The sequence below is a fragment of the Limanda limanda genome, chromosome 4, assembly GCF_963576545.1.
Source record: "Limanda limanda chromosome 4, fLimLim1.1, whole genome shotgun sequence".
Lineage (NCBI taxonomy): Eukaryota > Metazoa > Chordata > Actinopteri > Pleuronectiformes > Pleuronectidae > Limanda > Limanda limanda.
Window position 1 is genome coordinate 10,342,072 of NC_083639.1, and position 26,507 is coordinate 10,368,578.

The 26,507-nt window shown below is 40.4% G+C and overlaps 3 protein-coding genes across 4 annotated transcripts; 2 read left to right on the forward strand and 1 right to left on the reverse strand.

Moving 5' to 3' along the window:
- The first annotated feature begins 956 nt into the window (after positions 1 to 956).
- Positions 957 to 5,214, forward strand: rhebl1 (Ras homolog, mTORC1 binding like 1). Its single transcript, XM_061069122.1, has 8 exons — positions 957 to 1,369; positions 2,064 to 2,135; positions 2,250 to 2,317; positions 2,518 to 2,600; positions 2,906 to 2,962; positions 3,060 to 3,107; positions 3,398 to 3,479; positions 3,580 to 5,214. The coding sequence occupies exons 1-8, from the start codon at positions 1,318 to 1,320 to the stop codon at positions 3,670 to 3,672; spliced, it is 555 nt and encodes a 184-aa protein (XP_060925105.1). The 5' UTR covers positions 957 to 1,317; the 3' UTR covers positions 3,673 to 5,214.
- Positions 5,215 to 8,310: 3,096 nt separating this feature from the next.
- On the forward strand, positions 8,311 to 14,618 carry LOC133000601 (5'-AMP-activated protein kinase subunit gamma-1-like). The gene is made up of 12 exons (XM_061070550.1): positions 8,311 to 8,379; positions 9,059 to 9,223; positions 9,793 to 9,874; positions 9,970 to 10,028; positions 10,197 to 10,242; positions 10,335 to 10,389; positions 11,121 to 11,247; positions 11,399 to 11,564; positions 11,667 to 11,704; positions 12,072 to 12,218; positions 12,683 to 12,782; positions 12,885 to 14,618. The coding sequence occupies exons 1-12, from the start codon at positions 8,371 to 8,373 to the stop codon at positions 12,893 to 12,895; spliced, it is 1,005 nt and encodes a 334-aa protein (XP_060926533.1). The 5' UTR covers positions 8,311 to 8,370; the 3' UTR covers positions 12,896 to 14,618.
- A 949-nt stretch (positions 14,619 to 15,567) lies between these two features.
- LOC133000600 (activin receptor type-1B-like) lies at positions 15,568 to 24,406 on the reverse strand. 2 transcript variants are annotated; one of them, XR_009678210.1, is made up of 10 exons: positions 24,269 to 24,406; positions 22,151 to 22,396; positions 21,534 to 21,800; positions 21,217 to 21,447; positions 20,954 to 21,121; positions 19,680 to 19,836; positions 19,438 to 19,562; positions 19,199 to 19,329; positions 18,493 to 18,722; positions 15,568 to 18,346 (listed from the first exon to the last, which is right to left on the reverse strand). XR_009678210.1 is itself a non-coding variant. In XM_061070549.1 (9 exons), exons 1-9 carry the CDS (start codon positions 24,333 to 24,335, stop codon positions 18,597 to 18,599), a joined length of 1,518 nt encoding a protein of 505 aa, XP_060926532.1. In that variant the 5' UTR covers positions 24,336 to 24,406; the 3' UTR covers positions 15,568 to 18,596. The 2 variants fall into 2 exon arrangements, 1 of the variants encoding a protein (XP_060926532.1); XM_061070549.1 differs by having other exon boundaries at positions 15,568 to 18,722.
- Positions 24,407 to 26,507: the final 2,101 nt, after the last annotated feature.

Here is a 26,507-nt window from a genome sequence, read left to right on the forward strand (position 1 = left end):
TATTAATGAAATTCGAATAGTGACAATTATTTTTTTTGTCTGAATGCTTCTTCCACCACACATGTGCTCCCCAGTTCTCAGAGTTTGTGACTACACTGTGAATGGGATGCATCATTATTGCATATTGCATATTGCAATCTGTCACTGTTCACTGTTTTGCATTTAGCATTTCACTTTTTATATCTTCTATCTTTTATATATTTTTATTCAGAAATGTTTATGTCAAAATAAATGTTACTTTGTATAAATATTGGTAAAAAGTGAGTTAATAAGAAGTAAACAGTGAGTAAATATATACTGGTTTCCTATTTTTTATTGCTCTCCTATGTATGTTGTATTTATTGCGTTTTTATGTTTCTATGTTCATTGTATGCACCAATAACCAGAGCAAATTCCTTTTAAACTCCTGAACTGCAATAACTCCACCAAACCAGCACCCTGGAATATTTGCATATTTGCACCAGCACCATAACAAGCATATTTAAACATTTGCACTACTGCACAAATTTAACATTCACCTGTAAGGATATATATTTAGATGTATATATTTTATTTTCTATTTTAAATTTTTGATATTCTATTTCATTGTTATTCTATTTTATTCTTTTTTTATCCTATTTTATACTTGAGCATTGCTTAAAGAGAGTGTGTGACCCAAGCATTTCATTGACAGTGACTACTTCATGTTATCTCTGTTCATTTGACAATAAAAATCTTGAATCTTGAATTTTGAATTGTATGTGTAAACGTACTTGGCAATAAAATACTTCTGATTAGATATAATCCGTTGAGATTGTTCTGTTAGATTGAATCAGTCTGTTAATACTGCCTGATGTGGTTGTGAGGGTCTGACACATGCTGTGGCTGCGGGAGCGCGCAAAGAGTGACCTCTACTGTACACAGCAGTGCTCGTGCATGTGAGCCCTGACGTGCACGCTGTTTTTACGACGGTGTGCTTACACAATGACAGTTTCCGTTAGCCTCACTCGCGAGTCCTGACCGCTCACACTCTTTTTTCTCGTTACCAACTTTTATCGAAACGCGCATTTCTGTTTCCCGAACTACCGGTCGCAGTCGGTGGTCGTGTTCCCCACAGGAAGGGGTCGGCTGTGGATATCGGGACAAGTTGTTCGGTCCGTACTTTAACTCTGAAGTTCCAGCTCGAGGCCCAGCGGAGAGCTCGAGCGGCGGCTCCGAAAAGTTTGTTGTTGTCACGTGACGCGAGACGAATGTGGCGATAAAAGTTTGTTTCGATAGTGAAACTAGGCGGCGGGCTACCTTATTTTTTTTTAGCTTCTGAACACAGTCGTCACTGCGATGCCTCAACCAAAGTACCGGAAGATTGCTGTAATAGGTTACAGGTCTGTAGGTGAGTACTGCACGCCAGCCCGTTCATAGCTAATGTTGGTGTGCTAGCTAACATGCTAATGTCCTGGCTTTGTTTTCCACCTGTCTGTATCCGACTCTCAGCAGGCAAGCTAGCTCACCTTTTGTTCGTGTGTCTTTGTGTTACGTGTGTTTGCTGTGCTGACTACTAACATACACTAAGAGCAGCCTTACGTCGTCATTGAACCGGGGCTATGTGCCGCTGGTTGTCACGTATTCGGTGTAAATAAAGTTAGCTCAGTTGTTCCTGGTCGAGTGCCAAGCGGTGAATGTCTCGAAACTCATAGTCCAACGTGGCAAAGATAACACGTGTGTGATGATCATAATGTAAGGGACATGGTGTATGTCCATGTTTACTTCTTACAAAGTCAATACCACGTTTTGACTGAAATATCTGACCCCCTCACAGGCCACTGTTCATTAAAATCACATCTAATTAAATGTGACCTTTTTCTAAAGCTATTACTAACATCCAACAAAAGCATCTGGTAAGGCTTGATTTTAAAAACATTTACCATTAATAATATAGCTGCTATTTCTGATCAAGTCACAGAAAATGGTGTAACAGATGTAAGTTGTGGTGTAATTTAAAACACAATTAGGTCTCAGTTTGTGTGTTTTTAACATTTCATCAAAATAGCACAGAAACATTGTTTATGTTTCTTTTCTTTGCGCAGGAAAGTCGTCTCTTACAATACAGTTTGTGGAAGGACAGTTTGTTGACTCCTATGACCCCACCATTGAAAACAGTAAGTAAAATCATTAGATAGATGTGGAATATTGAATCAAAGAAAGTTACAATTAATTTGGCTTAATGTCAAGAAATATAAAATAAAAAAAATCAAAATCATCTCCTTTTCTAGCCTTTAACAAAATGGTCAGCGTGAATGGCCAAGACTTCAACCTTCAGCTGGTTGATACAGCCGGTCAAGTAAGTTCATCATCCACCATAACTGACTGAAGCCCCGAACTTTTAGTTGCAACTCAACACTTTTGATATTTTCATTCCTATCATGTAATGAATGAATCGTAGGCACTGTTGTGACCTGTACTCAGATTGATGTAATGTTTAGGCTGTGTTTGGTAACGTTCATGCTCAATGGGATTTTTATGCCTCTCCTCTGTCTGTAGGACGAGTACTCAATTTTTCCACAGTCCCACTCTATGGACATCCATGGCTATGTCCTGGTCTATGCAGTGACTTCCATGAAAAGGTGAGGGGATGGTTGTGTTTTATTCATCTGTGTGAATAATGATACAGTTATAAGTTGTTATACACATATGATACACAGGTCTTAAAACACTATACATTTGATATACAACACAAACTGTTCCTTACATTTGATTCTAGCATTGTGTTTTAACACATACAGACCCAACATTTCTAAACAACACATTTATAAAGGTGCTGTTGTATTCAATTTGAAATATTAATCGAGTAGGATGTTCTTTTGGCCTTTGGCAGAGCATTATCTTATTAAATACGTTGTTTAGAAGTAATTTGATGCCGTCTGTTCAGTTTTGAAGTTGTGCAGGTTCTCCACGACAAGCTCCTAGACATGGTTGGAAAGATCCAGTAAGTGTTAGTTTTACCTTTATAATTCAGTGCTTAAAAATTTGTGTTTATTTTTCCAAGGGATTTAATCTTAACCTAAATTAAATTTTCTTTTCAGGGTCCCAACTGTTCTTGTAGGGAACAAAAAAGATCTCCACATGGAAAGGTAATCATGATGAGGGACTATCTTGTAATGAATGTGTTTCGATAACACAACACTGATAATAATATCAGACTTTATTCTTTTAAAGTTAAATGTTGTTCAAAGGGAGACTTCCATCGCTAATTTTTTAATTTGGCTATTGATATTAATGACTGTGTCCAATTTGGTGCATATACAAATCTGTATCATGTTTATTTATGTGGTTTCATAAGGAGACAGTTGGGAGCTTGGCAGAGGTTTGCACTCTAATGAGTCATTCTAGTTGAGTATGGTTTCTGTTTCATTTTGTCCAGAGTTATCAAACCAGAGGAGGGGAAGAAACTTGCTGATTCCTGGGGGGCTGCCTTCATGGAGTCCTCAGCCAAGGAGAATGAGGTGATGATAGATATCTCCGTGAATATCTACTCATTGGTGCAGTCCACACAGTATTTCTGACACACGCTCATGTTATGCTGACACTGTTTTTGCACCACAGACTGCTGTGGAGCTTTTCAAGCGGATCATTTTGGAGATGGAGAAAGCTGATGGCAATTCTGCCCCAGAGGAGAGGAAGTGTGCTGTCATGTAAACGTGTATCCAGGACATCAGTAAGCTCATTCGCTGAAGACAGGAGGCACAACTTCACCGGCTTGCCAATCGTGACCTCACCGACACCAAGACACTGCAGTGGAACTTTTTCTGATCCTTTATGATACCAGATTGATTTACAGAGCAAGTGAAACTGCTCAGACAGTTGACAAACTAATCCCCACATGCTGTAACCACAGGGAGAAATTTGTACGGGCAAGAATATTCAGTTATAGACAAAGAGGCACCTTCAGTGAACACGTTCTTGGCAAACTCTGGATTTTTGAGTTCAACGAAACAATAAGATTGTCCTAATTAAGCGCATCAAAACTTTGTCATGCATGTATGATGGTAATAACTAGTTGTAAATCTTATGTATGAGACATCATTGGCCTATGTCTCATAACTAATTGAATTCTTAAGTTAATGTAAAAAATGTTACCTTTTCAGGACTGGTGTATTCAGCAGATCTTATTTTTGACTGATGGAGAGTCTCAGTTCACATTGCTTTAAATGTGGTGTTAAAAATGTACAATTTCTCACAAATGGTGGGTTTTCTCTAAGTTAAGGTTCTAATAAGAAATGTCACTGTTCTTCTCTCGGTCATTTTTATCAACTCTTCTTCAGGTACCGCTCACCGATGAACTCTTGAACTGCGGAAGAATCTATTTGTATATTTAACAGCAAACATTTTAAGCTCTTCTGCTAAGCATACATACATCCCACCTTGTTTCCCAGGATTAGATTGGAACAGATCTTTGGTATTTACCACTTGAGCCTTTTTATACCGTATAAATAGAATCTCAGAGAATGGTTTGATACAATTGGTTATATCTTGAGTGATGCAGGTGTAGGCCCCCTTAAATACGATAAGTAGAACATATGCTTATAATTGCATTATAATATAATCATTGTTGAGCTGCAATTTAAAATTAAAAATTGCATTTTAACACTGTAAGACCAGTTAAACGACAGAAACAGTGTTTATGAAGTAATTTTTGAAGCTAAATATATATATTTTTTAGTTTTCATTTGTTGGCTCATGCTGGCTTCCTTAAACTTAGTCAGGGTGGCATGGATCCCATTTAATTCATATTGAGGACTTGCATTAAAACTGTCAAACACTTGGCGATCATGAAATGACTTGTTTTCTCTTAGTTTGTGTAGCCTTACGAAGACATGACGCAGACTGTGGATCTCGTTTCCCCCACAATTGTCATGTCATACCTGTAGTGGGTAATTGTAACTTTTTAAATAGTGCTTTGCTGAGTAAGTAGTTAATTATGGATGATTGATGATGGTTAAACAGAAGCTGGTGATGCTGTGTCTTGTGCCTTACAGTTCTTCAAACTCCCTCACCTGCTTCCCTTTACGACTCAAGGTGCTCTTAAAGGTCCCCCCCCCCTCCTCTTCTGTTAACTTGATACTATGGGTGCAGGTGGTGTTGTGTACCTGAACACCAATATTCCCCTGTGGGTCAATGTTGATTCAGAAATCTTGCTGTAAACAGTTTTGTATATAAATAAATCTGTTTCTCATTTGCCATAGTGTTGCTTTATTAGCTATGTTGGATCGATGGCTAAAGAGATAGATGGGCATCCAGCATCTCAAAACACACAGTACAAGAAAAGTGTGTTGATAGAGGTGGACAGTGCTAGATGAATATTAGTGCAGGAATAATAACACTACACATCAAATACATATTTGCTACGAATAGACCTAAAAAAAGGTAATATGGCAAATTGTCAATTGTTATATAAAAAACAGACTTAAGTGAAGAAAACGGAACGTAAAACCAAACATATTGTGCATAGGGGCGGATAAAGCTAGTAACACATTTATGTGCACATCCCCCAGTGTGGTTATATGTCGTTTTCCTGGAGCAGCGATACTGTTCAGATTGTATGAAAGGGGCATGGCTTGCTGGTTATCTTGAGTTATCCCGAAATTGTTGTGCGGTGACACCAGGTGTATTACGGCACCTACTGTACTGTGACTTGTAGCGGAAGTCGAGTCTGCTGTGCACGTACACGTTGTTGTTCCGCGTTCCCGTCGAGAAGTGCATGCGCCTTTGGGGAGCGCGCGCGGCTACAGGGGAAAGAGGGAACGACGCCACCTGACGTAATGACGTAATGATCTCCACCAGCTACAGGCTGAGTTTATGTGAGGGTTTTAACACTGACACAGTCTTAGACGTGCTGGAAAATGGTAATCTCTGTTTGACCAAATACCCCGCTCCCCCCCTTTCTTAAGCTACACACTAATGTTCTGTGCAGTTTTCACTCATTATTGATAATTTCATACATCTGCCACTCAATCTAGTTTGAGAAAAGAGGAAGCGAATCTCTGCAATTAATCCAGTACACAATTGCCAAATATTCCACTCACAATACAACTATATTTCTAGGAATCAACAAACCGAATTGTTTTTTCCCTGCAGAGACTCCTATCAACACTCAAATCAAAGTGTGATAGAAAACATGTGTTTACAGGGCCGGCCCTGGCAATGTTGGCACCCTAGGCGAGATTTCAAATTGGTGCCCCCCAACATACACACTCAAACTGTCATGCATCCACAATAACTTTTGGACTGTATACAGATGTGCACACAGGCAGACAAAATTATAAGCTATAAAAAACAATAAAGATATATAACAAAAAAATATAAAAGAGTCGGAAATCAGCTGTACTGATAGCATATCATGTCATTTTGACATAAATAAACATTAATGATGTCCACAATCGGGGTGATTCTTACCTCTATATTGTTCTTTCTTCTCCTCTACTTTGCGGTGCTTTCTGAATTGTGCACCTGATAATTTAATAATTTTTTGATTCATCTTTGACTCTAACCCCAGTCTGTCACCGCAGTGTGTCTGTTCACACAGGGAGCCCATCCAGGAGGATGTTTTTTGGTCGGGGAAACCAAAGTCTTTGGGTTCCGGGGGGAGTATGGTTGCAAAGCTGAAACTTAAAGGAATTGACGGAAGGGCACCACCAGGAGTGGAGCCTGCGGCTTATTTGACTCAACACGGGAAACCTCACCTGGCCCGGACACGAAAAAAATTGACAGATTGATAGCTTTTTCCACGTAAAACTTAGTGTTACGTGGGGAGGACTAATTTGTGTTGGTTTTGAATTCTCTTGCATTTTCATTAACCCAAGTTCTTTTATGCCTTTGTGTGTCTAACTGAACAGAGCTTTATTAGTAACTGAAGAGATAGAGTAACCTTCACGGTAAGAGAGGGGAAATCCAGTAGTATGTCCTGCTGCCAGCGGTGAAATGAAACTCCCTTCTTTTTTTTCTGTTCATACTGATATAAAGTGGATTCACTTGGTCTGACGTTCCTCACAGGAGTCAGCAGGCGGTTTGGCCCAGTGGGTAGTGTGGTCGTTCTTCAACAAGGGTTCAATTCCCAATCTTTCTTATCTTCGTACCGGCAATATACTGAACTCTTAAAATTTGCAGGACTTCAATCACCTATTAATTGCAAAATATATTACACTATGTAAATTTAAATTAATTAAATATATATATATAAAAAAGAAAAGTTAAATTAATTTAAATTAATAAAAAAAAAAAAAACCTGAGCGCGCAATTCCTGGGCAATGGGCTTCTGCGCAGGATGTGCGCAGTAGGTTTCTGCGCAGGATGTGTGCAATGGGCTTCTGCAGGTTGTGCACGCGCAGTGTTATTTTATTTTTTTTTATTATTTAATTTAATATAATTTTTAAATTTCATTTCATTTTATTTTTTTTAATATTTAATTTGAAATGGTTATGGTTCATTTTTGTTTTTAAATTGACATATTATTATATTTTGTGCAATGAATAGGTGGTTGAAGTCCTGCCAACACGACAGCCTGCCAAATTTACGCATGAGTTCGGACCCAGCTCCTGTGTCCACTGGTGTCCTGGTTCCACCCATGGCAGCGTAGTGGCGTGGGGCTGGCTCGTCCCTGCGGCCCAGGGAGCGCATTTCTCCGCGTTGGTTCAGGGGTAAATGATGCTGGTCTTCACAGGTTACTGACCTACGCAAGCCTGTAGCCGTCCCCCCACAGGAGATTATGTGCTTGTGTGTGTGGCCGCGGCGCTTCCCGGTTCTTCCTGGCATTACGCTGCCGGTGCGAACATGGGCGAGGAAATGAGGCGGACCGCTTTTCACGGCGCTTCTACCTCCGGTGCGTCCCGGGGTTAGAGGAGGATGGTGTGACGTTAATATATTGTTTTACATTGCATGTGTCACTTCATGATAATTCAGTCACTTGTGCCGCCCTCTAGGCATTTTTCACCCTAGGCAACCGCCTATGTCGCCTGTACCAGGAGCCGCCCCTGTGTGTTTAGCTCAGGCTTCATTTCATTGAGTTTGGGCAGTTTGGGACTTTTCCACATTTTAACACCAAATAACTCAGGAACATTTACTGATCAGACCAATCGCAAGGAAATGCTTCTTCCACTGAGTCTAATACATCATGGACGACATGATAAATAGGGATCGGGTCATTTATCATCATTAATAAACACCAACAACCGAAATTGTATAGGTTTTAAACATCACGTTGTCTCAGAGATCATCATGCCTGGCAGCGTCTGTCTGGCCTGTAGCCGTGCGCGCCCCCGCGAGGTGCGAGCACTTCTCTGCGGGCAGGCGGAAGTCCTCACAACACCAGCTCCAGGAAGGCGAGACGGCGGGTGCGACATGGAGTGTGTAAGTTATTCAGCGAACTTCTGCGGGTGTAGGTCATCTAACAAACCCGCTCCACCGAGGTGGAATAACACGAATCACGCTAGCATGTTAGCGGCAGCAGCTAATGAGCTAACTAGTTCAGAAGCTAGCCTTGTTTGGCTGTAATGCTAATCCAACGTGAGCAGTGACTACATTTGTAATGTAAATACGGGTTCAGGCCATTTACTGAGGCAAGTAAATCTAAATAAAAATAGACCGTTTGCTACATAACATATCAGCGTGGAACCGACGCTAGAAGCACAGACGACACAAAGTCACCTCGACTGACTTCTTCATGTCCCCTGTGACATGAGCTAAAGAAGCTAACACTCAGATACCGTTAAGATCCTGGTGCTGTTCACCAGTCAGGCTGCACGTAGACACACAACCTTGGGCACCGTGCCTCAGTGTGACCACCAGACACCATAGTTCACTCTATAAGTGATGATGTTTAACAGAGGATACAACTAGCTGCAGCTACATGCTTTACTGAAGTGAGCAGCTGGCTGGTGTTGACCTCCAGTTCATGAAGTGATGATCAGTGAAGCTCTGTGTGTCTGTCCTGGGGAATAATGCAGTGGATCTATTGTTAGTGAGACTGTGAAAATGTATTTAAAGAGGCAGAAGTCAGTTTTTAATGACATTTCTTTCGTACTTTCAGATTCCGATATCCACTGAGGAGTTCGAGGGCAAGAAGGACCTGGTGGTTGAGGGTATTCCCTCAGACCCAGAGCACAATGTGTACACCAGGTTCATGAAGTCTCACCGGTGTTATGACCTCGTACCTACCAGCTCCAAATTGGTTGTGTTCGACACATCGCTTCAGGTAAAACATCAACCAGTCTGACTAAGCTTTAATGTGATGGTGACACAGCTGTTCCTGTTACTCTCTGTCTTTCCCCCCATTGCATTCACCTCCCCTCTCACCCATTTCTCTCATCCATTTTTCTCCGCTCACCTGACGGATAGAGGCAGCTGGCTGCCCACGTTGACTCTGGTTGTGTCGGAGGTTTCTCCAGTGGCTGCTCAGTGTGGCAGCTGTTGGGTTTCTCTAGAATATTGTTAAGTCCTGGCCTTACTATGTAAAGTTCCTCTAGATAATGCATGCTGTGATTTCAATTAAATTAACCCCAAAGCCTTTATTGTCATTGCTCAGTGCACGAGATTAAGTGTCCCGGCCAGGGAAACAAAAAGTAACATACAGACAAGTAGACACATTACAGACAGACCCAAATAACAATATAAAGATAATAGAATAATTAATAGAATACAATTGCAATGCATAGAATAAAATGTTAAAACAAATACAGTTAAATTGAAAAACCTAAATATAATGAGATCTATTTCTCATTAGCTAGGTAAAGACTGAATCCTCTGGTTTCATTCTTGTTACAGGTGAAGAAGGCGTTCTTTGCTCTTGTCTCTAATGGGGTAAGAGCAGCTCCTCTGTGGGACAGTAAGAAGCAGTGCTTTGTTGGTAAGTGGAATTTTCATTAGGCGCAATCTCACTCTATTTTTAAAGACTAAATTAGAATAAAGGAATAATTAAATGTTTCTTATCTTCCTCTGCAGGTATGCTAACCATCACAGACTTCATTAATATTCTTCATCGCTATTACAAATCTCCATTGGTAAGATGCTTACAACTTAACTTAATTTGTCCTATGTAGGGTTTTCACTCAGATATGTATATTGCTGAATTTACCTTTGCTTTCTTTTCCCTTTGTATAAAGAGCTTATCTCGAACTGTTAATTATTTCCTCTGGAGTCAAACCCCCTTTCTCTGTGTTATCTTTCAGGTTCAGATATATGAGTTGGAAGAACACAAAATTGAAACATGGAGAGGTGAGAATGTTTAAGAAATATCCAATATCTCTCCTGTCATTTACACTGGTCATCCTGAAGGTAACCTTTATTGTTTGTTGTGTTTATAACAGAGTTGTACCTTCAAGACTCGTTCAAGCCCTTGGTTAGCATTAATCCCAGTGCCAGGTGAGTGTTTTTCTGTGTTTTTCTGTTGCTTGGTTAGTAATTCTTTCATGCATCAGCATTTTGTCTTTGTTGTTCTCACATGGCGTCTCCTGAATGCATGGTAGTTGCATCCTGGAACATAAAAGCGGGGGGGGATCGGATGCTTAAGTCTGTGCCATTAGGTTGTTGTATTTTCAGCAGATTATTTTTAAAGGTATACTTTTCGGGATTTCCTTTAAGAAAAGATTTCCTTTAAGAAAACTAATTTAAAAGTAATCCCTCCCTTATTTTGCTGGGCTCTCCCCTCTCTCTTTTGCTTGTTGAGCAAAGGAGGAACTTTGAATTGTGTGGTTATACACAGCAACCTAGATCCCGTGTGGTTTACCTAAGCAGAGATGTCATCCACTGTCCCCGCCTCCAAAGTCTCAAAAGTCAACATCCATGGCTTTTATGTACACAAGTTATGTGTCTGATAAAACATCATTAAGTTATCAACACATAACACTTTCAGTGCCACTGTTTTTTTTTGTCTAAAGTTGCTGGAGCAAGTGGCTGGATGAACTTTTGTTTGTACCAACTACAGGGATTTTATGAATCCAAGTCTTGTCCCACATGTAAGGTTATTACATTTCCTGCTAAGATGCTAATATTAGAAATCCCCACCACAAACTGTTCAACTTACTTTTATTTTATTTTATTCATCCCATATAACTCAATTAACTTGGTTCTCTTTAAATTTCTCTTCATTACAGTTTGTATGATGCAGTATCGTCTCTGCTGAAGAACAAGATTCACAGATTGCCTGTCATCGATCCCCTGACAGGGAACACACTCTACATCCTCACACACAAGAGGATTCTCAAGTTCCTGAAGCTTTTTGTGAGTCTCATCGGCTTCTCTCCTCACTGCTACCACATTAAAATGCAAAACTGTGTTTTTCCAGCGGAACCCAGCAGACGTCTATACAGAGTTGAGGAAACGGCAACGTACAGTTTCATTCAATTGTTTATTCTCTTGTCACTGTTTCCAGATATCAGAGATGCCAAAACCCTCATTCTTGAGTCAAACCTTAGAGGATCTGCACATCGGAACCTTTAAGAACATTGCGGTGGTCCGTGCAGACACGCCGCTCTACACGGCGCTGGGTATTTTTGTTGAGCAGCGAGTGTCAGCGCTCCCCGTTGTGGACGACAAAGGTGTGTGGGCTGCTTGAAATGACACCCGCGTCGTCTTGACATGAGTGACCAGAGACCTCTTGAATTATATTTATGAACTAAGGTGCTGTCTCTCTCCTGCAGGTCGAGTTGTGGATATATACTCAAAGTTTGATGTCATAGTAAGTTGTCATCTGTCTACTCACTCTGTTATTCTACCATTATCTCGTTCAAGCAAATAGGAGATTTTTTCCTGTTTTATTTCTTATATTAAGTAGAGCTGCAATTTTTTTTTGTATAATGTTAATATGCTGATTATTTTACCTCAATTAACCCATTAATAATCTGATTAAACATAACTTTTTCATTCAATGTCTTAGATCTTAGCAAAGAATTAAGAAATTCAGTGATTGGATTAACCACATTTATGTACTTTCTATGAATTGCTGGAGGATTCATTGTATAAAAAAAATATATCTTAAACTTTATTTTTTTAATGCAAACTTTAAAGGAGAGAGATTTTTAATACGATGGTATGTGTTCCTACAGAACCTGGCAGCAGAGAAGACTTACAACAACCTGGATATAACAGTGACCAAAGCCTTGCAGCACCGCTCTCAGTACTTTGAAGGAGTTCTGACCTGCAACAGACACGAAACCCTGGAGGCCATCATCAACAGACTGGTGGATGCTGAGGTGAGGGTCGGATGTCAGTGTTTAAGTGCTTGCTGCACCTGGAGCTGGTTTATTCCTTGATGCATGTAGCCTTTGTAACTGTCTAGTCTGTGTGAAGGAGCTTTTCCATAATGAAAAATATTTGAAATGCTTGTCATCAAAAAGGGCCTAAAAGTCAGCCACAACGCTGGTTTTATTCTATTTTGTGGTAAACATAGAAATCCACTTTAATGAGGCCAAATAAATATTTTATAGCAGAAGAACATAATGTGCATACATATATCCTTCATGGTGGTATTACTGCACAGACTTAATAAGCCTGAACTCTGCTCATTCTTCTCCTGTTAATAACCCACAAAGATCTCATGTGTGCCGATGGATGTGTTCCTTTGCATCAGTTTCTCAACACATTCTTTTGGCAATAGTAGAAAATGGATTTTGCAGAGTTAAAAGTAACACAGATTGTCCTTTTTTGTGTCGCTAAGGTGCACAGGCTTGTGGTGGTGGATGAACAGGAAGTGGTGAAGGGAATCGTCTCGCTCTCAGATATTCTCCAGGCACTTGTGCTGACTGATGGAGAGGAGGGTGAGTCCAGTTGTGTTTGATATTTGGAGCAGATTTAGGAGCATATTCAAAATGGAACATTCATTTAAGAAGCATTAAATGACAATTTTTTTCCGTCCTCAGGCTCTGCTTGAGTTACCAACACAAGAAATGGCTAAACGGTTTCAGGAAGTCGGAGCAAAGCGAGAACACGAGAAAGAGGGGAATTACGACAGAGGGTCCGAGCATCATCATCCATCTCCTTTAACTAGGTTTCCTCTATTTGCACCAAAATATCTGCCTCCATGCAACAATTTGAAGTTCACCTAGGTTTAGCAACGCAGCAATATATCATTTTAGTCAAACGCGACACTTCAGGAGCTCTTGTAAATTGAGCCTAATCCCAAGTCACCAGACGAATGTGACAAGAAAGATGCGAAGCACAAGAAACCTCGAGCATCATTCCCACATTTTTCGCTGTTGTTACTAATGATTTTGAATTGATTGCAAAGGCATTCCTGATTATGATAATAAGTTATTTCCAGATAAAATGAGATAAAACCTGATTTACCTGTATTGCCTTTTGTTGGCAGCATTCAATTACTATAATAATGATGCTGAAATTCAGATGCACATGGAGCCAATCGAAGGGTAATTTTCACCATTGTAACCTTCCTTGTTCTTAGGCAACACCACACACTAAAACATAAGTTTGTTCTTTGTATGTTTAAGAACTATGATGTTATGATCTAGGTTATCCATATCCTGTTAGTTTCATTATTTAAATACAGGTGGAGGATCGAGCTGTCAGCCTTCTTATTTTAACTTGAACAATCACCTTCCAATTTGCAAAAACATATTGATGTAATGTTACAAAAGTATTTACAGTATCTGTATGCATTCAGCCACATACTTTCCACATAATACCTTTTCAAGACATTTGAAAAACGATTTAAAGTAATTTGTTATTCAAACACTAGGAACAACATGGAGATTAGCAGTGTCTGTAAATAGTCAGAATAATTTCCTTCATGGTTTTACTTATTTTTAAATAAGAGTAGATTTTGACAGATTTAAGCATCAGGATGTTTCCCTACAACTCGCTCTGGATGAATTTAAACTTATATCAATTGAAATGCATTTATGTCAACACGAAATTAATGTCCCACAGTTACCAGTGTGAGAAGAATCAAATGGTTTGGCTTTTTTAAATCTGTTGGGTTTTCAGACAGCAAATAGCAAACCTGGAAACAGCACTTTAGACTCACAAGTCAGCCTTGTTGGTGAAGTCTAGAACAACATAGATTATAAAGACTGACGTTAATCGGCGTGTATTCTGTGTACAACCGCTGAATATTTATGGGTTCTATGTTTTGCCATTTTATCTGTTGTCACATGTAACAAAATGTACATGGATTGTACATTTTACCTTAGAGAAGTTTTTTCCCCTGCAGGTTTTGGTCGCTCCTCTTTGGGGTTTGGCATTATTAAACGTTATTAATTATTATTAAAGTTTTTGAAAATGTGGTCCATCAGTTAAGACTAGTGGTCAAATTAAGTTTCTGGTTTGTTCATTTTCTGATTCATAAGTTTGTGGAGTGTTAATGTTGATGTCAGAGCTTATGATGATAGGTTTATTCAGCTGTTTTCAGTTCATTATCTAGGTAAGGAATAATTTGATCAAAATCACTAAATACCAGCATTTCCTTTACAGTTTCAAACGATAATAGGCCAATGACACACTTTGTTTTGATATACATGATATATAATGTGTTCAACTGTATGTAAATGCACAGTTTTTTTGTACTAATCTGCATTGAGATTATAATTTAAAGGAAGAGCAATAAAGGTTCTTTGGAGTTTGTTGTAAATTGTAAATTTTGGGTGTATCTTGTGCTGAATATCAAACATAACTGCATTGAAATACATTTATTAACAGTTTTATGATGAAATTATGAAATGCAGAGTTATTAACAAATGGTTGACTCCATACCATCCACTAGATATGGAGCAACATAAGCATTCATTGACATTCCTGTTTCTGGCTTCCTTTATGTCTAACTCCTGAAGGAAATGTTAGTCACTGAGATACTAAATGCTCCATGATCTTCACCAGCAAGTCACTTACTTGGTCTGTTTGGTATTGGACAAGAAGCACACAGACTGTATGTAAAGATGGACTGCATGGCTTCCCCCCAGAAGGGAAGCCAAAGCATCGTGATCGCTCCCTAGTGGCTGGCTGCAGTATGCTTTCTCCATGTTAGTCCACCTTTTTTAAAGATGGTTTCTGTCATTTTAGCTTTATCACACCGATGTTGTTTAAGAGTTTATTTTTCCTACAAGTTTGGTTTAATTGGATATTTAATGATATAAAAATGGGATGAATCATAATGATTAACAGCTGAGACTGACTTGCGATTGGTTGAGCTTGGTCGGCCCTCGCTACTATGACTCCATCCACCGATCACCACTGCGCTGAGTCTGGCTGCAAATGCGTTTGAGTTTAGGATATTTTTGGATAGAGAGGAATATATATATATATATATAGTCTATTGTAGTACATAAAATTTACAAACCTTATGGTCAGAGTTGACCAATTAATTTAAGCTGTGGGAAGAAACAAAACAATGAGCAAAAAAGTGCTAAACGACTCCTTAGAGTTTAGAGGAGCTGCAGAGTTGTGATAGTTCATCATTACAAGAAAATGTTTTCTTTAACTATTAAGTGTGAACCAATACTAATGTAAATTATTTTTTATAGCTGCTTTGCCCGTTCAGTGCAAGGTAGATGATGGCAGAGATAAAATAAAAGAGAAAAACACACAACATAGGAAAACCAATGTATTTATTACTCTATATTAGAAGATACATGATTGAAGTCCTGAAGGGGTTTTTACATGGATACAATTGTCTCTTTGCTATAACTGGACAGAGACCTGGAAGTTAACACAATTCATGGTTTAATACCCAATTTCTTAAACTCACATCCCACTACTGAAGCAAGGTTTTAAAACCTTAAATACACTAATCAGTATTTTTTTTTTTAACATTGTTAGGCAAATACAATTTGACAAACATACCTCTTTAGTGTATATGGATGACATTCAACCACATAAACTGCAGAGCTTCCCAGTGTGTCCAGCCAAAAACAACAGCATCGCGTGCAGTCTGTCTCTTCTTACTCACATCCCCTAAGACTTTAACAAAACGGTAAAGGTGAGCCAGGGGATCTAAATGATTAAGTACTGGTCAAACACATTGGAGACAGTGTCGAGTCATTTCAGTAGTATTTAGTTTCCGCTCCCAGAGATTCCAAAGAAAAGTCTGATTCTCTCCGGAGTGTACTGCAACCGACTGCCGTGGTTTGTGTAAACATTCTCGTTTTCAGTGGCGTGTTCTTAAATCAACACTGAAGTCCGAGAGCAGAGATGATTCTGAGAATAATTTGGTTTTAATGCTGTGAGGTCAGTAGTAGTGCACATCGTGGCCTTTCAGGTTTTCATAGAGGGACTCACAGCCTACACACACATATAACATGGGACAGACTATTCACACAAACAGTACCTGTTGCATTTGCATACAACTAAAAAACAAAAGTGCATCTCTTTCCTGAAAACAAAAAACTGTAGATGGATTTCTGACAACTTTAGCACAAAGGCAACGGATCACATACAGTTTGCACATTGGGTAGTTAATGCATGGTGAACAAAAAGGAACCGCAGGGGGGAACAGGGATTCAAAAATCAAATATTCCTCTCCTTTATCAGAGTTACAAAATAAAAGGTCAACAAAAGCAGTGTTTGACAATTATACAGTAATGTTACTTCAGAGGTCAGAAAGTAGACTGACACATGATTCTTTTTGAAACAGAAGTCTTTGATTTTCTTCCCACCAACCAAAAAGCTGGTATAAGAGATTCAACCATCTAAAACATGCCCTAAGTATCAATCATATATATATATATATATACACAAGTATCACCTGAAAAAGCTAGTTAATGTGCAGTAGTTATACTTGGCCAGGGTAAATGAGCCCGAGGGCAAAAGAACACTGGTCATGCTTTGACAATATGAAATAAAACAAACAAAACTATTACTCAGATTCCTGGAGTTAGTGTTGAAAGTGAACAAAAACAATACAATACCCCCTTGCATTTAATGTACAGTGTAAATAGTATTGGCAGCTGCAAAGGTTCATCTGTGTTTACCAGCTTATCTGAGGGACTGGAACCAGTGTACACACTCATGGCAGGTTACGCTCTGTGGGTTCACTGAGAGAGAGACAGCAGCTGCATTCAGAATAGGACACCATCATATAAACAGACTACATATACCTCTGTGCAACATGCTGCATGTAGTGTTTTGCATTAGTAGTGTCCAGATCTGAAGCCAGCGGGTGGGTCAACTGAGAAGTTCAAGGACATGAAACCTACAGTATCAGATGACCGGCAGCTGTCACTCAACACGTCAAATCAACAATCCTCCATCCTAGAAAAATGCATTATTATTTAACAAACCCTATATGGGTATATTTCTGAAGCTATTTTTAAACTGAAAAAATCTTTGATTGATGAAGACAACCTGAGGATTACAACAGTTTATGGGAAAGGCTAAATCATGCTTTGCAAGGTGCCCTTATGCCCGGGCCGCACTGGGTACATGTGCACCGTCACGCTGATCTGCTGCGTCTAGAAAATGTGATGCTTGCGAGGCTGCTACATGAATTATCTGGTATGATTCTGTATTTCCTTGAACAAAAGTAGCATATGTACTCAACTTAATACCAGGACAAGTGCATCTTCTGCTCCTGAAATATTTCATAACAATCTTGTTAAAACAGATGAAAGGATCCAGTTCTTTACTTTGGTAAAGGATCTGTTTTGACAGATATAGAAATTAAAACTGGTGAAAGAATAATTTCGCTGTCTATTTAGCTGTGAAGCGTGCACCATGTGGTGAAAATAGCTGAGACCCCGCCTCTCTAAAGGAGGGGGCTCACATGAGTGAAATGCACCTGAGATGTGTGGCTCACACAGGCAGTGTGACCACTCTAACCTGATAACATGGGCATCGGGATGAAAAGAGAGACATTCTGTGATACACACGTTCCCAGTGCAGCCCGGCCGTAATGCTCCAGTGAAAGTTTGGAACACCTTGCTTAAAGTCAACTTACACAAACTGTCTCAGCTGCACATGATAACATGGTAATCTGCACTGAACTAAACAACAATACTGCAGCAGAACCAGATGGATTATTTCTAATGATTTATAAGCCGTTTGTCATGTGCCTTTGTGCTGTAGCCCCGCCCACATTTGCCTCACAAACACCCATATATATTAGATCTAGTCACTTAAATCACAGAATAGGTAAAAAATAAGTTAAAACACCCCTAACCCTCCAAGCCTGTCCCCTTCCAAGGACAATAAAAGTGAATTTTGATCGTCGACTATCAAGCATAATGGATCAGCAACTTATTTTTACAATGTTGACTGGTTAATTACATGTCCTGCTATTGATTGCATACAATTAATTTCACAGGAAACTCAAGGATCCTTGTTAGTATGGAGTGTAGAGAGGAACAGAAAGGTTCAGGTAGGGCAGCAGTAGCTGTGGACAAGACAGGAAAGGTGTTCTTGGTAGTTTGGCTGGGTAAGCGAGGTAGGGTTTGTCAGAAATCAAGTGGCTTCAAAACTGGCAGGAGTGTCTATGGACAAATATTTTACAAAGTGCCACTCTCCATCACGTTCTCTTACTTTGTGCGTTCTTCGGAGAAGGGCCCGGAGCCTCCGTCTCACTGTCCTACAATCTGGAGCCGGGCCCCGCTCAGTGCTCCTCCTCAGTGCTCTGCTGACTCCACTTAGACTTTAATGTCCTCTTGAATGCTGAGCTGGGACAGCGTCTTTTTCACTCGCAGGGCTGTCAGGCGGGCGGCTCCATTCGCATACCAACACTCCCTCATGATCTTACCCATGACCCGCAAAGCCTGGAACAACAGGAGGAGGAGAGGGAACAAGGAATTAAGATGTTATGACATTATACAATGAGTTAATGCTTTGAATTCAGCACAGATACAGTATTCCACATAGCTTTAATAGATATATTTAGTTTGACACTAATTAATTGTTTTTCAACCAGTCTATAATAACACTGAGCTCACCACAATGACTGTTCAGATTTATAAATACCACGTACCAAATAGAAACAGTGCTACAAACAAGTTTTTAAACATCAGTTTAGACATAAAACAACAACATTAGAAAACAATCTTTATTCATCTGATTTAAATTATTATGGTCAAGACAGCTCTTCTAAATGGTTGATGTAAACTTTGCCATTAGCCACGGGACTAATGGCCAAAACCACAAGGACAAGCTCCAGGTTGTATTAAACTAGAATTACTCTCTGCAAACAGTGCATATATTCCTTTTTAGTTTTAATCTATTAGCTGCTCTGCCATACCTCATAGCTCTGCCACCAATTTGGGATGTTGGGTCGTAGCTTTTGGTCACACGCCACTTTCCTCATCTCCTCTATGGACGGATCAGAAGGTACCAGGTCATAGTAGGGCAGCTGGTACTCTTCATGGATCCCTGGTAACACAGAACAGTGTTGAGTTGAGAACAGGGCTGTGATCTCAGCTTATAACACTTACAAAGAAAACCACAACACAGCGGGAGTGAAAACAAAAAGAATCTGACCTCCACTGTTACAGCGACGGGCAATCTCCCAGTAGACCAGCCCCAAGGCGTAGATGTCGGCACATTTGAACGAGTCAAAGTGTCTCATGTTGATAGTCTCATCCAGAACCTCGGGAGCCATGTACCTGTGAGACATAAAAACAACCCCACGCTGTAGTGATGTGCAGAATGAGGGAATACTCTAGGAAAGGGGTCAGAGATGTGAGTGAGAGAGGAAGACTCAGCGATAGGTGGACACAGACCTCTTGGTGCCCACCCTTTGATTGGGGGCGATGTCGATAGTGTCGTTGGCAGAGTCGTGACGGACGGCCAGTCCCAGGTCAGCAATAGCACAGGTGCAGTTCTTCTTCACGAGGATGTTCTTGGACTTCAGGTCTCTGTGGGCGATGCCTGGCTTTCCTATCAAGACACAAATGTACAACATAATATTCTTACTTCTGTATCCAATTAAATGTTTATAAACATATTATGGTCAATTATATACTTAAAAAAAATTTAAACTGGAAACTACAACACAAATAATAGTATTATTCTCAAGTCCTCAACTGCACTTTTCTTCTCCATTACAGGCAGTTAATCTGACTCAGGAGTGAACTGCCTAGAAAGATAATCAGTTAATTATACACTGTGCGTGACTTTTCATCAGATGGCAATTTCTGTTTCAAACTTAAATCCTGTGTGAAGGGACACGTGTCTGTGTCTGTGGCAGCAGCTAAAAATAATGAAAACGTGACACATGACATGAGACCACAAACACATGCACTTGCCCATACTAGATATATAAAGTCTGTGGTTGGAAAACAATTCAGGGCATTTACAAACGTAGTACAGTTCTTCTTGTTGCTTGTTGACAGGTTTATTATCTATTTAATTTCTCTTTTTGCAATGCGAGTCACACGTTAGACATACAGCAATTCTTTAAATCCTCTACGTTAATTCTTTAAATTCAAGAGATCTATTACAAACCTCTTTGTAAATAATAATACGACTACACAATTAGTCTATTTCTTCAGGCTGTTGTGACACATTCTGTCTGATTACTCAATCCTGTTACATCAGAGGTGTTGTTTCTCTCTGTGGGTGGGGAGGCAAAGTACGAATACGTGTTTCAACATGGGAAATTCACAGAACCAGCACTGAAAGTAGTGAAAAAAACCTGGTTGATATTAGTATGTATCAGTTAATTTATCATTTAAAAAAGCCACATCCTGTTTTGCCTCCTGCCTGGTCTATGTATGCGTCACACCTCAACTGAATGTTTCCTGTTGACGTAAACACACCTGACCTGGACCACCTCCTGCCGCATTCTTCATATGTGAAAGGAAAATTGGAAGTTCCATGTCTGATAACAACTTTTGTGATTAAAACTCATCACTCCAGAAACTAAGGCATGTATGAATGTGTTTTAGCTGCTATTTCAAAGTGTCACTATTCAAACCGTCATGTTGATTAAAGGTGGAAACCAGTACAAATGATTTCACGCCCAAATACAAACACATGATTATACAAACATTACCTTGCGTTCCAAGTATCTCCATGTGCAGATGTGCGAGGCCGCTGGCAGCGGAGAGTGCCAGTTTGATCATTCCCTCAGTAGTGACAGAGTAGCGGTTCAGGTAGTCGAACAGAGAGCCGTGCTCATGGTAATCTGACACTAACCACAGCTGGGTCCATGTGCCATTGTCTGAGACAAGAATATCAAAAGAGTTGAGAATTAATAATTAAAACACAAACCCCAGAACCTCAAGTAGTAAATTATTCTAATAAAAAGGTGCTCACCTTTATTGTCAGCAGCTATAAAGCCCAGAATGTTCTCATGACGCAGCATGATGGTCTGATAGATCTCAGCCTCACGGAACCAGGAGCGCTCCTCTCTGGATGAGAAGATCTTCACTGCCACATCCCCCCCCCTCCAGCGTCCTCGCCACACCTCTCCAAAACGCCCCTTTCCAATGATCTCCTGCAGGACGATAGTTCTGGCCACGGTCCGTTGGACGAACAGAGGCAGACCTGCTCAGGAAAGATGAGAATTGAAACTAGTGTAAACTACAACATGAGTAGTGACCAACAAACTTATCATCAGACCGTCACCTGACCTGAGCCTGAACCAGACGTGGAGAGATCGTAAATGAGGTCCTGCAGGGTCCTGTCTTTGGCCATGTACAGGTGGTCACAGGAGGGGTCCTCCATCTCCAGCCTCTGCCTGTAGTTGTAGGCCCTCTGGTGGTACTGATACAGGAACAAGCCCACCAACAGCAGCAGACACAGCAGGAACAGAGGCCCTGCGATCACAGCGACTAGTTCCACCAGCCCCCATGTTCCACCAGGGCCGTAGCCGCCCTCTGGTCTTGAAGGAGTGGTCACTGAGAGGGTAACAGTGGAACACCATATTATGACATCATCCAGTACACACGGAGGACTGACTACTTTCACCGACATGCACTGCTTCATGTTCTGAACGTTGATTATTTCCAGTTATTTATTAAGAAATATTAAATTTCCAACACTGAAAGAGTGTTCAAATTACATTAAAAGGATTCTAATACTGTTAGAATATCTGCTTATTCTCTCTCTCTTGGCCTCGTACTCATACTATTCAGATGTTTGTTTTTGTGCCGCTTGCAGCATGTTTTGTGTGGTGTGCTACAAGTACGACACTCATGGCTATTGATTTATCTGCTGCCTACGGCGTGTGACATTTGGTGGCTCTCACCTGAGGGTACTTTGAGGTCGATGCTGTTGCAGTAGTCAGTGTAGCAGCAGTGGATGTTGAGCAAGCCCTCCGCACCGAGGCAGTAGAAGGGCTGTCCAGGGGGCACCAGGTTGTCCCGAGTGATGCAGAGACGTATGTGCTGCTCTACGCCTTCAATGAAGGAGGTGGAAGCCATACAGGCTCCATCGGTCTCACACTGGAAGCTGGTCCTCTGACACTGGGCAGTGGTGCAGTTACACCAAAGAGCTGCAAAGACAGATGGGCAGAAGAAACTGCACAGTGTGAAAAAACATTATTTTCCTGACTGAACTTTGATCTAAAAGCACTTCAAGAAAAGCTATTAGTTGATCTGTCTGTGTATTGCTTTAACCATAATAATAATAATAATAATAATAATGTATTGTTACAAAACATTAAGAGTCAGTCAAATTGTTTTTACAAAGCACTATGTTTACAAAATACAAATCAAAGCAAACGATATGACTAATAACAATGAATGTTGACTGAATGATATGATATGATATATATGTATATATATATATAAATGGGTATATTCAAGTATGGATAATGGATCATTGGATAATTTGGATAGTATTGTATATGAATGTTTTTCTACTTAGAATACTATGACTATTAGTATGTTATATACATTTTGGAGACAGCATCAGTGTTATGATACAAACAAAAGCATAAGAATAAATAACAAACTTTGAGTCATCAGACAAACCTGAGACATCCTGTGTGAAATGTAGTCAAGTTATTAAGACACAAACAGGATGTGACATTACAGTAATGGTGTTACATGTTTTGTGGTAACTGACTTGGGGGGGTGCTCCTGGCACTATTTCAGAGGTGGTAAAAACCGGAAGAAAGGAAAAGTTTCACTTTGTCCCAATTGTGTGGGATTTGATGAGAACAATTTTTTTTTTAAACTGTAGCAAAGATTTATTTAAAAATGTCTGTTTCGGTTGTCAACAAATATTTCAACAACCCAATCAACACAATATGGATCAGTACCTCTTCTGATTATTGACCAATACTTTCGATCATTTTTATGGTAAAAACAAAAACAAATACTTTCAGCTTGTCTGATATATATATATCTTCTGACAATAATGAAAAAAAAATTATAATATAAATGTAGATGAAATTGATATTTTAAAAAAAAACCGTTTTTATTTGTTTTGTTATTTTTCAAGCTGTCTTCAACTAAATGCGCAGGAAATATATAGAAATAAATAAGGATACAAAGGCATACTTAACATCCACTCCTATTCTGCCCCATCGGATAAGAAGCCATGCATAGGTTTTACCTGCTGTTTAATACATTTACATCTCTTATAGACAATAAGTGAAACAATGCTAAAAAAAAACATATGACAGACTTTTACTCAGGACATTGAGTAAACACACCAGACTCACTCAGGATCCAGATCATGATCCACTGTGTGCCATGCAACCCACCATCAGTTCATCCTAAACTGGATTTGAACTCACAGTATTAGCACTTATGTATTTTCTTATATTATCTGTCATTATAACAACACTGTAATAAGAGTCTGATCTACATGTAAACATTAGACACCTGATGTCTGCCTGTGCACATCCACATTAGAGCAGCTGAAAACCCTGACGCATGTTATTAACATGTTCATTGTGTTATTACCACAGAAGCTACATGTCTAATGTCTGTGGACAACATGAATGTGATGCACAGAGAGAACATGACATGCTTTAAATGTATGTGGGGAAACGTAGCGTGAGGAATACACGGCTCCAAAACAAACAGTGTTTACAGTGAAACAACCCATGAGCTGACAGGCTGTGCTACACGAACACACACAGGAACACACACAGGAACACACGAGGCGAAGCAGCTCCACAACCACAACGTGTCACACTGTAGCACGACATGTCACTCAATAACACACACATCCATGTGAATTAGAACTCACATGGTGTCATGTCTACGGCTCAGATACATTATCAGCTCGGCTAGGCTGCCTAACCCAGCTAGCATTAGCTCGCTGCTAGCTCCCCACATCCGATCGGCTGGACGGCGGCGGCCCTGAGCCTCTTTCTGTAAGAAAAGCCCCAAACAAAGAGGGAGTCACTCACCCTGCGAGCTGCCGAAGAGGAGCAGCTGGAGCACCGCGACGGACAAGCACACCCGGAAGTCAGCCATGGTCAGTGAAGTCACGGCTCATCGCATTCACACGTTCGGTGAGCTGACGTTAGAGGTGGCGAGACGGTGACAGCGAGCTAACCCGGGTTTACTAACATGGTCCACCAGCAGGCTTCAGCACACACACACACACACTAACACACACACACACACACACACACACACACACACACACACACACACACACACACACACACACACACACACACACACACACCAGGGTAGGACATTTACATATTACATTATTTTTGCCCCCACTGACTTGATAAAAATAGGGGGCACTTTTTGAAACTTGTGAAATAACATTTGACCTTTATTCAAAATAATAAATGTACTTATTTAGGCTTACAGTATATGAGCAATTGCCATCAAATGGCAATAATTGTTAATAATGGCATAATAGTTGGGAGGACACCCAGTATTCCCTAGCCCCTTATACCCTAACCTTAACCATCACAACTAAGTGCCTAACCCTAGCCTAACCTTAATCCTAACCTATTATAACCATAAACCTACAACCAAACCTTAACCCTCAAACAGCCCATTGAATTTGTGAGGACCAGCCTTAATGTCCTGACAATGATGGTATTGAACCAAAATTGGCCCTCATAACTATAGATCAGGGGTGTCCAAACTACGGCCCGCGGGCCAACTGCGGCCCGCCATACATTTTTAATTGGCCCGCATCAATGTCTAAAAATATAATTTATAAAAAAAAAAAAAAAAATTTTTTTTTTATAAATTATATTTGTGTGTGCGGGCCAATTTTGTTTGAAACTCAAAATTTAGTAGAGCTAAAATGGCACTTACTTAAAGCACTTTGTTTTGCTTTATGGGGCCAGGCTTCTTCGACAGGGGAGAGGCGGGTGCATGCTTCTGCGTTTTCAGAGACACGCAAGAAGGGGCACGCAAGAGCCCTTGCGTGCTTGCGTGCCCCTTCTTTCGTGCTTGCGAGCATTCACCAATTTTTGTAACTATGGACAAAGCTACGCAAGCCTCACACAGCCCGTAAAGCTGTGATTGGTCCGCTAACTACATCCTTTCCAGAGTCATATTTCCGGTTTCATGCCCCATAATACCGGCAGAAACCAAGGAAGATTTAGAAGAACGGATATGGACCAGATAGAAGAGCACTTGGCAGAAGAGATCTGAAAGTATGACCACTTGTATAACCCGTCACTGACTAAATACAAGGACACGCAGATGACCTGCAATTCCTGGAAGGAGATCTCGGCTGACGTCGGTTTGCAGGTCGACGAGTGTACGAAGCTGTGCAGAATGATCAGGGACAAATTTGTCCTCCAGAAAAAGTAATAAACAGTCGACAAAGACTGCCACACACAAAGAAGGTGTCTCTAAGGTTGTCTTTGACAAAAAACTTTACTCCACCTAGTGGTCTGGCGGTGAATTGCTTTGCTGACTTGCTAGCTGTCCCTCAGAACGCCACCACGCAACGCCCCCCCGCCCTGAGCAACGCGACTGTCAACAGTCCGCTCCAGGGCAGGGGGGCGTGGAGGCGTGAGTGGCCCAGTCCTTGGTATTTTTTTCTGTATGTGGCCCTCGGGACAAAAAGTTTGGACACCCCTGCTATAGATAGACACACACACACACACACACACACACACACACACACACACACACACACACACACACACACACACACACACACACAGATGACCTTCAGTCAGCAGCAGGTGATTGTCATCAGGCTCTCATTAATTCAGTCGAAGTGGAGAAGAGGTTCCTTCTGTACCTTATGAATTTGTCGGTTCACCTCTCCCTCATCACCTCCATCCACACACACATTCTGCCCGGGGACTTAAATTGTGGTCTGATAAGTTTGACAGCCATCAGCATCAATGTTGAAGCTGCAGTCATTGCTTGTGTTCGGATTATATAATCATTTGGAACACCAAGCTAAAACGAATGCAGTCTAAAGCAACGGCACTGCAACAAATCCCCCTTCCTGAAGGTCATGATGTTTCAGTTTCAACAGATGTTGATTCAAACTGTATTTTGGAGGATGTCGTTTGTGGTGCTGTTGAGCTGGAGGACATCTTTCAGAGGGTTGTGTCTGCTGTTCATCCCACCCTCATTGATTGAAATGTGGGTGGACAAAACAAAAGAAGCACTCGTCAACATAACTCAATCCAACAGCACATCAGCCGACAA

What these genes read in the sequence shown, in the direction of transcription:
- rhebl1 (XM_061069122.1), top strand. Translation starts at nt 1,318, where the DNA reads ATGCCTCAACCAAAGTACCGGAAGATTGCTGTAATAGGTTACAGGTCT. An exon ending in TGGTTGATACAGCCGGTCAA is followed by an intron (nt 2,318 to 2,517) that starts GTAAGTTCATCA and finishes CTCTGTCTGTAG; the next exon opens with GACGAGTACTCAATTTTTCC. An exon ending in GCAGTGACTTCCATGAAAAG is followed by an intron (nt 2,601 to 2,905) that starts GTGAGGGGATGG and finishes CCGTCTGTTCAG; the next exon opens with TTTTGAAGTTGTGCAGGTTC.
- LOC133000601 (XM_061070550.1), top strand. An exon ending in GCTATTACAAATCTCCATTG is followed by an intron (nt 10,029 to 10,196) that starts GTAAGATGCTTA and finishes GTTATCTTTCAG; the next exon opens with GTTCAGATATATGAGTTGGA. An exon ending in ACTCAAAGTTTGATGTCATA is followed by an intron (nt 11,705 to 12,071) that starts GTAAGTTGTCAT and finishes GTGTTCCTACAG; the next exon opens with AACCTGGCAGCAGAGAAGAC.
- LOC133000600 (XM_061070549.1), bottom strand. Translation starts at nt 24,335, where the DNA reads ATGGCTGACTTCCGGGTGTGCTTGTCCGTCGCGGTGCTCCAGCTGCTC. An exon ending in GGAGATACTTGGAACGCAAG is followed by an intron (nt 19,837 to 20,953) that starts GTAATGTTTGTA and finishes GTGTCTTGATAG; the next exon opens with GAAAGCCAGGCATCGCCCAC. An exon ending in ATTGGTGGCAGAGCTATGAG is followed by an intron (nt 18,723 to 19,198) that starts GTATGGCAGAGC and finishes CTGTTGTTCCAG; the next exon opens with GCTTTGCGGGTCATGGGTAA.